Here is a 9,994-nt window from a genome sequence, read left to right on the forward strand (position 1 = left end):
CACACACACACACACACACACACTCACACACTCACATACACACACGTAACCAACAAACACGCGTCATGTTCATGTTCCGGTTACGCAAAATGTAGTCTAAATTTGCTGTGTGTTCACGCTCGGGGATTAAAACGTGGTCTCACTCATTTCAACCGTTTCTGGAAACAATATATGATTAAAGGTTATGTAGTGTGTTATAATGGGTCTGTTTTGTGTAACATATGGTCTAAGCATGTAGTGTATTCACGAGACTGGATCTGACGATTGCTGTTTTGTTTTGTTTTTTGTTTACAGTATTGTAGAAACTATATGGACCGGTTTTGTTCTAAGTATACAATTTGTGAACTGAACCTTCCCAATCGTTTCACTCCTTTAACACAATTTACTGACTGCAGAAGAAATATTTCTGTATGCAATATATTGACAATACTAGGAATTGTTTCACGCTCTCGGTATACGCGATAAGGGACCACGTGTTCATGATTACGCCTAAAACTGTAGGGTTTCAGTTCCTGAAATTTAAACCACTGAATTTAAACCAGTGGTACAGGCTCGCTGCTAATACCACCTCAGTTGGTTCATTCGTCGTGTTTGTGTATCGTGCAGAGGTCAGACAGAGGCAAACAGTTGCCTGATTATTGTAATATGGACCTAATGATATAACCATCTGAAGCCAGGGCAGGGATAATTACGTTATGCCCTCTCTGACAAATTATTGGATGTGAAGGTCCGCCTGGAACGTGGTAATTACATGGACTGAGATTCGCAAGCTGGTTTCCATCGTTACAACCTGCATTGCCGGCAGCCTTCGGAGACATGAAAAGACGTTTGTTCACAATAAGCAGTTTTGTTCATGACATATTCCTCAGGCAAACAATACATGTAATATATAGATCACACAAAAATGAATGAAATTGTTAAGTCTCAAATACTTGGGAGTCATTTTATTTTCTTTAAAAAAAAAATCCTGTTTTCTACGATTCAAACTATTTGGTGAATACGTAAATCTGAATGTTTTACTCTCTACTTGGAAAGGAAAATAAACCCAAATCTACTTTCAAACATTTGCTGACTACCCGCCATCGCCGCATCTTGAACGCAACGTCGCAGAAGAACTGTGACGTCATGGCATTGTTCATGACCATGACAAAGTGCTATTTTTGCCCTAGGGCATCATATGAAAAAAAGGAACCCCGATATGTTCGCCATCGTAGGTAATACATTACTGCAGGTTACATGTTATATCCATGGATTTAAAATTATATCCACCGCCAAAGATATAACGTAACTATGTATACATGATGCCAGGTGATAATGATATAACCACAGATACACAATGCAACGTGGTAATGTTATATACACCAATACGAGATGCTACATGAAAATGCTTTATCAACACGAGAAAGTTTTTACCACAGTTACAAAGATACACAATGTAGAAAAGTTATGCAACATGACATCATTATGTCCACGGATACACGATGCGACATGACAATGTTATATCTACAGATACAACATGCAGCGTGCCTACTGGCATAATGATTATATCCCCTGATACGTGAATATTCCAGACAATTATACATCCAGCGATACACAACGTCTTGATGCTATATCCACTGACAAAACCCAAAAAAGCAAAGGCACACTGTTGATACGTTCAAGGTGTGAGTGAGTATTGTTTAACGCCGCTTTTAGCAATGTTCCAGCAACACCCAGGCGTGGGACGTGAGAAATGGGCCTGATACATAGTACCCATGTGGGGAATCGAACCCGAGTCTTCATTGTGACGCTTTAACCATTAGGCTACCCCATCGCCCCTTAAGTTGAAGGAACACCTTGTATCCACTGATACACCTGCGCTGATGTACCGTCAGCAACGGCATTTGGGCAGACGGAGGCGCATTCGCCGATAGTCACCGGCGTCAGGAAGTTGGCTTCGGTTGCATTCCCAATATAACATTCGCCGTAGAATTGTATCCCGAAAAACTCCCTGTTCGTCGAGGCAGATGCACTGGCACAGGCATCTATTGTCTTCTTGAGATTAGGCCAGTCAATGGAATTTCGAAGGTTGACATGGAGAACTGGCAGAACCTTTACGGGTGTTGACTTAAAGCAGCCGTACGATCGGTACCACCTACCTGCAACCTCTAAGCACAGAAAATTAAAATTGTTCATCTTGCTGTGCACGTTATTTTATAATTCCTTTTGATCAAAAGGTGTAAACTGTCAATAGTTCCACAACGACTAAACAAACGTTCTTACCAGCAATCTAACACCTTCCCGTATCGTGGTCGGGTAGTACTCTTTCAAGTATGTTCCTGCCTACAGGTGCTTGCTATACATCAGTGTATCTGACAGTAAGCATAGTCCTGTCTTTAATAGAGCAGATAACGTGTACAATGAACCTACTTGGGGTCGATTAGGATCGTATACAATTCAGTGCAATGCAATGTACCTTCTTGTAGGTAGGTAACACATCGTCCACAATGTACCTACTTGTTTTTGGGGTAGCACATCGTCCACAGTGTATCTACTTATGGTTTAGTAGCACATCGTCCACAGTGTCCATACTTGTGGCTGGGCTTTAAGACACAAAAAGTACTGTTTTCTAGTTTTTATGAGTTTATGCTATTTTATGCTATTTTATGTTTCTGTATGTTTCTGTATGTTTCTGCTATTTATTTATTTATTTTATGTTTTTGGGGGGAGGGAAGGGGGAGGGAGAGGGGTAGGTGTGTGTGTGTGGCGGTTGGGGGGTAGACGTTCTTTCTGGTTCAAATCGAAGTGAAGCGACACTTCCATCAACACCAGTTCTGCCGACATTTATAAAACGCCCTACTTGAATGGACATAACAGTATAACAGTATTTTAAATTCAAAGGTTAATACTCATAATACTTGCCCCAGTAAGTTATCTAGAACGTCATGACTTTCCCATCTGCGCATTCATGCGTGGGACCTGCCACTTATGTGAAATGAAAGGGTAGCAGGCTTCCAATTGTAACCGCTTGAGGAAGACTTTCAAGTTCTGTGAGCTGCCAGTCTGAGATAGGGTTTCGGCGCCACAGCACGTGAGATGGGATAGCATGCCTTACAATGTAATTAATGAGTACCATGGCCTACAGTTTAGCTACCTCAGATGTCACAGTGTCTTTTGGGGGGTATCATGCATGTGAAGTTAACCTGCCTCAGATAGGGTACCACGCGTGTAGAGTTAACCTACAGTAGGGTACCATGCGTCTGGAGTACACCTGCCTAAGGTGGGGTACCATAGTCTGGAGTATATATATCTACCTAAGATAGGGTACCATGCGTCTGGAGTATATATACCTACCTAAGATAGGGTACCATGCGTCTGGGGTGTATATACCTACCTAAGATAGGGTACCATGCGTCTGGAGTATACCTGCCTAAGGTCGGGTACCATGCGTCTGGAGTATGCATGCTTGAGATACAGTACCATGCGTCTGGAAAATACCTGCCTCGTGTTGGGTACCATTCGTCTGGAGTATATATACCTACCTAAGATAGGGTACCATGCGTCTGGAGTATGCATGCTTGAGATACAGTGTCATGTGTCTGGAAAATACCTGCCTAAGATAGCATACAATGCGTCTGGGGTATATCTGCCTGAGGTAGGGTAACAGGCTTCTGAGTATATCTATCTAAGAAAGGGTGCCATGCGTCTGGAGTATACCTGCCTAAGAAAGGGTGCCATGCGTCTGGAGTATACCTGCCTAAGAAAGGGTGCCATGCGTCTGGACTATGCCTGCTTGAGATAGGGTGCCATGCGTCTGGAGTATATATACCTACCTAAGATATGGTATCATGCGTCTGGAGTATATATACCTACCTAAGATAAGGTACCATGCGTCTGGAGTATACCTGCCTAAGGTCGGGTACCATGCGTCTGGAGTATGCATGCTTGAGATACAGTACCATGCGTCTGGAAAATACCTGCCTAAGGTTGGGTACCATTCGTCTGGAGTATATATAATTACCTAAGATAGGGTACCATGCGTCTGGAGTATGCATGCTTGAGATACAGTGTCATGTGTCTGGAAAATACCTGCCTAAGATAGCATACAATGCGTCTGGGGTATATCTGCCTGAGGTAGGGTAACAGGCTTCTGAGTATATCTATCTAAGAAAGGGTGCCATGCGTCTGGAGTATACCTGCCTAAGAAAGGGTGCCATGCGTCTGGAGTATACCTGCCTAAGAAAGGGTGCCATGCGTCTGGACTATGCCTGCTTGAGATAGGGTGCCATGCGTCTGGAGTATATATACCTACCTAAGATATGGTATCATGCGTCTGGAGTATATATACCTACCTAAGATAAGGTACCATGCGTCTGGAGTATACCTGCCTAAGGTCGGGTACCATGCGTCTGGAGTATGCATGCTTGAGATACAGTACCATGCGTCTGGAAAATACCTGCCTAAGGTTGGGTACCATTCGTCTGGAGTATATATAATTACCTAAGATAGGGTACCATGCGTCTGGAGTATGCATGCTTGAGATACAGTGTCATGTGTCTGGAAAATACCTGCCTAAGATAGCATACAATGCGTCTGGGGTATATCTGCCTGAGGTAGGGTAACAGGCTTCTGAGTATATCTGTCTAAGAAAGGGTGCCATGCGTCTGGAGTATACCTGCCTAAGGTCGGGTACCATGCGTCTGGAGTATATATATCTACCTAAGATAGGGTACCATGCGTCTGGAGTATATATACCTACCTAAGATAGGGTACCATGCGTCTGGAGTATACCTGCCTAAGGTCGGGTACCATGCGTCTGGAGTATGCATGCTTGAGATACAGTACCATGCGTCTGGAAAATACCTGCCTAAGGTTGGGTACCATTCGTATGGAGTGTATATACCTACCTAAGATAGGGTACCATGCGTCTGGAGTATATATACCTACCTAAGATAGGGTACCATGCGTCTGGAGTATGCATGCTTGAGATACAGTGTCATGTGTCTGGAAAATACCTGCCTAAGATAGCATACAATGCGTCTGGGGTATATCTGCCTGAGGTAGGGTAACAGGCTTCTGAGTATATCTGTCTAAGAAAGGGTGCCATGCGTCTGGAGTATGCCTGCGTGAGATACAGTGTCATGTGTCTTGAAAATAACTGCCTAACTGCCTGAGATAGGTTTGTCATGCGTCTGGAGTATACTGCCTAAGAAAGAGTATCATGCGCCTGCAGTATACCTTCTTGACATAGGGTACCAATGCGTCTGGAGTATACCTGCCAAAGATATGGTACCATCCGCCTGGAGTTTACATGCCTAAGATAGAGTAACAAGCGTCTGGACGAGGTGTTTTACCTGTGTCAGTTAACCACGCGTTTAGACTGAACCTACCTGAGATAGGGTAGCATACTCCACAACCTGTTTCGATGCTGCATGTTTGACAATATGGTTGGAGTGACGAGGAAATCTCACAAGTCTCATTATAACCACACGTGACATCCTTGCACTGCTGTCGCACGGACTGAAATGAACAATATAGCTCCTAAATTATATTTGTTTTTGCAGACGAGACACCTGACGCCATACCATTAACACAACCAGTGGTGATACTGTATTATATTATCTTGCACTGGGTAACTAGTCATTTTGATGACATTATTGTCAGCCATTTTCATTACTGTATCAGAAGGAGCCTTTACAGATATTACGGTTCACGTGTGTCAGAACTGGCTACATTTATTGTTCAACTGTTTAGCTTTCAAGTTGGTATTTCATTCCTTTGACAAAACGAGAGAAAGCTGTATCCAATTAGCTAGTCCCCGCATCCATATTCTCAGAGCATCTAAAATAAATTACCTTGCAATAGTATACAAGGACTGCTACCGAGATGTACTGACATGGATGCAGTGTAACGTACTGTGGTGTACCCTTTGTGATATAATTAATACATAAACCTGCTGTGTTTTGAAATTAGAGGTAGTATAATGGATTTATGATAGCTAGAGATTTAATCAAATTTAAAGTTTATGTAAATCCGTTATAATAGCTGCAGTTTGAAAACACAATAGGTCATGTCATTTCTACCATGACAATTTTATGAACGATGCCCAAGTCTTTGGGTGTTAGTGAGCAATGTTGCCTCACATTCCAGGCATGGCCCCTATTAAAGGGCTGCCAGGATGTCCATAACTGCCAACAACTAGTGACTGAGTTTAGTTTTACTCCGCGTTTGATATCAGCAATATCACGGCGTGGGACACCAGAAATGGGTTTCACACGATAAACCCATGTCGGGGATCGAACACAGGTCCCCGGCGTGATGAAAAAACGCCTTAACCCCTAAGATATTCCTGTGCCCCTGCCAAAAACTAACAAACTCCAGCTTAAGGTTACATATAGACAAATAACGTTTGGTTTTCTCTCTGAAACAATTACCCAGGAATAACTAAATTATAGTTAACACTTGGTATACATGTTGAATTTCCTCCGAAGACTCTTCGCAAAATTCAATAATTCAGCGACCTCCGTGTTGTAATTCCATATGTGTGTAATACGGTTAAATGTACGCCGCTTTCTATCAGTGTCACCCAAGCCAGTAGGCGCGGGATAACACTGCTACCTACAAGAACCGTATTACCCAAGGCAGAAGCATACAACCTATTTACTTACCGCCATGTTAAATGTACAAAATATAATTTTATTTTATTTGATCGGTACTATAATATGACATGTAAACACAAATTTAAAGAATTTTACATGAAGGTAAGATAATACCATGTGTTCTCCTTTACCAGACGTGTTGTATTACCTGATGTGCTATATTATGATGCATGCTAGTATGTAAACCGGTGTGCATATCGCCCTACTATATGAATTATATGTCGTATCATATGCATTACCTGAGGGAATCCTTCCATGTCATAATACACCCATGAATCTTCATTGCTGATTGTGCCCGTTTCAGCATAGGTGGCCTGATTTAGTTCACACGTCCCGAACCCGAGAAAGAAGTTGAAGGACTTGCAGCGTACCCTGTTGGCGCAAGCCTGTACACATGACATAAGACCTGTCATCTGTATGGACAAGAAGGTGTGTTGGAGGAAGCGCTTGTTGTTCTGGACTGGTAGGTTACCCAAGTTAGTGCATCTCCTGTCAGATGACGTGGTGGTCGTAACAGCCAGTAAAAGCAACAGAAGTATCTCAGATGCCATTACGCGCAATCTGAAATTTGTCAAAAGCAGACATACTTTGAACAGACAAGTTGAACATCCACAGTTATGATCCCTTAAGATCATGTAAATTCATTACATAAATTAACCAACATTTCAAGTAGAGAAGCTCAGTAGAAAACCTGCCATTCCAATATTTGTTGCCAACATAAGAAATGCGATAACAATGATATAACAGTTACATTGATACACAAATAAATCGCATTTCCGTTGATCTCTTTAAGACAGCTGCGAGGTGTTGACTTGCCTAATGTCTCACCAAGGTGAACAGAGCGTTCAGGCAGGTAGGGACGACTTTCCTCTGAAAACATTATAATTGGTAGTCAAAAGAACACCGTATTCCGTGACGTTTTCTGAATATTAATTCCAAACGCACGTAGAAAATGCAATGGCTTCCAATCGTTTAGATTCCTCTTCTGGAGACTACGGTATTATAATAGAGCATTCTCACCAATTAAACGTAATTGTTATATTTGAGACATGGTGCATAGCGGGATAACAGCTAAAACAGTACTGAACAAGTGTATATATTGTTTCATGACTTCAAACGTTGTACAGAATAGTCCGATGGGATGCACCTTTCATAATCTATTAAACACAGGCAACGAAGCAGCAGTGTACAAAGTACTAAAGAGACTTGCCAGATAAGTTTCAAAGTGTGATATGCAATGCCGTGTATGGGGGCTTTTGAAAGAGAAAACACCGTTGGTACATGGTACCTAGCGATGAAATGAGCGGATGTTTGAATGTTTACGAAGGAATCATTGAGCTGTACATTCTAGGTGTATTGAATTGTTTTCATTTCAATAGTTTATTCAACTGAAACACTGAGACGAGGGCATATACTGTCCCATGGTAGTCCGACACTAAACGTAGTCCCGCTAGGCAAGTATTCTTGTGGATATATTTATCGAAAAGTAGGATCCGATTCCCGTCCTTTCAATGAGCTGACACAAACATTGAGAAAATGTTGTAATTTCATTGACATTTCATATTAACATACGAAAGTACACAAGCACACACGTGTGGTTTCACCTCTGAAAGCAGCTATATCGCATTGTACAAACAGTCCAAAATATTCCCGTTTCATGTTACATGGAAATATAGCTTCGTTTGTAAATAAATATTTTACATTCTAACACTTGTACTGACTTTACTGTATTGAAAGGTCACTGGAGTGAGTGAGTCAGCTTTAGCACTATCACGGTTGGGGTAAACCAGAAGTTGTTTTCACATGTTGTAGTCATGAAGGGAATCGAACCCAGGTCTTCGTCGTGACGAGCAATGTAACTGGATAGTATTCTCACTATAGATGAAGTGTATTTTTTTCGCCATCTCCAAATAAGAAGTAACACGGGGATGCATTTATTTATAGCTTTAATACTAATGTTACAAAACCAAAATCGTAAAAACGTTCAACGTTAACAGTAAGATCTTCCACAATTTGAGCGTGTCTGGCTCAAAAGCATTGCTTGTAAGTAACTAACACTGTATGTATTTCCAAGATTATGATGACAAGCGATGATTACCCTTGGTGAGTACTTTTTCATGCAAAAAACCTGGACATAGGTTGTTGATTATTTTACTTTAAAATGCGTCACGTCTTTTTGTTTCACATCTGATTTTACTGTTTGCATGGATATTTCATGATTTTGATCGAACTGAACATTTTCGAAGATCAGCAACTATCCTAGCAGCGTCGAGTTTATCCTGGTTGACACACGTGTTATTGAACTGATATATGTGCTATGGTCATTATTCCGAAAATAATTACGTTTAGTTGTCCCAGATTTCAGAAACGTAAACTTTTCTCAGTTTGTCATACATATGTGACAAAATTCTTCCAGTATATTTAAGTTTTGATTTAGACTTGAGGTTACCATGAATACTGGTCAAAGAGTGCGAGTGAACAATGATTACAAGACAGAATTAAACATACTTTCAAAGTAGACACCTGTATATGTACACGCAGGATAGATTTGTGTGGCAGCAACAGATGGCGACACACGCACAACAGTCAATATAAATATTTTCACTTTTCGTTGAAATGTTCAAAATGTCATTCAAAATGTGTTATGCCAAACGAAGTGAATGCTAGAGGAAATATTAAACGCCAAACTATTTTATGCATAACACGATTATTAGAATTCTTCAAAACGAATCTCGAGTCGGCTGTTTTGGGAGCTTTAAATGTAAACATCACCTCGGTTTTACAGTAACATCTAAATAATTTACAAACTGTACAACTGGGACTTTGTCATGAGTAGACATTTGTTTCGACAGTATTACAGCTGTGTGGTGTTTTTATTTTGTTTTTGTTTTTTTTAATTTTCTATTTTTGTAAACAAATCGATTCAGTTTTCATGTTCTTGCGCAAGAACTATTAACAAAGCCATATCCAAAGTTTCACATGTGTGGGTAATGTGGTTCACGAGATATGAGTCATCACATCACATTGGAGCATAATATTTGTTTAAAAATTGCTGAAAATGAAAACGATATGCCATATGGTACCTCTTGGATGACGTTATGTCCTCAGATAATATCACATGTAATATGTTCAGAATGGTATTGAATGTGTTCCCATCATAAATAACAGCCAAAGATTTGGATTTCTTGATTTCGATTTAGACAGGGGATGTTTTAACGGACACCCCCACTTCGATCTTTCACAAACACTGTGTCCAGAAATTATAATATACTGGGCGCTGACACTTGTATGACCATTCACTATTTAGCTTAAACCCTAGGTATGAGAACATCAGAATCAGTCATGTCCTTATGATG

The 9,994-nt window shown here is 40.9% G+C and overlaps 1 protein-coding gene across 1 annotated transcript; it reads right to left on the reverse strand.

Moving 5' to 3' along the window:
• Nucleotides 1-1,074: 1,074 nt before the first annotated feature.
• On the reverse strand, nt 1,075-7,189 carry LOC137287433 (uncharacterized). Its single transcript, XM_067819703.1, has 3 exons — nt 6,878-7,189; nt 5,370-5,499; nt 1,075-2,147 (listed from the first exon to the last, which is right to left on the reverse strand). The coding sequence occupies exons 1-3, from the start codon at nt 7,187-7,189 to the stop codon at nt 1,819-1,821; spliced, it is 771 nt and encodes a 256-aa protein (XP_067675804.1). The 3' UTR covers nt 1,075-1,818.
• Nucleotides 7,190-9,994: the final 2,805 nt, after the last annotated feature.

The sequence above is a fragment of the Haliotis asinina genome, chromosome 6 (genome assembly GCF_037392515.1).
Source record: "Haliotis asinina isolate JCU_RB_2024 chromosome 6, JCU_Hal_asi_v2, whole genome shotgun sequence".
Lineage (NCBI taxonomy): Eukaryota > Metazoa > Mollusca > Gastropoda > Lepetellida > Haliotidae > Haliotis > Haliotis asinina.

Coding starts and splice junctions, on each gene's coding strand:
- LOC137287433 (XM_067819703.1), bottom strand. CDS start 7,189: ATGGCATCTGAGATACTTCTGTTGCTTTTACTGGCTGTTACGACCACC. Junction 5,500..6,877: donor ACATGGAAGGATTCCCTCAG/GTAATGCATATG, acceptor TGTTCATTTCAG/TCCGTGCGACAGCAGTGCAA. Junction 2,148..5,369: donor AGTATGCTACCCTATCTCAG/GTAGGTTCAGTC, acceptor TTCTGTGCTTAG/AGGTTGCAGGTAGGTGGTAC.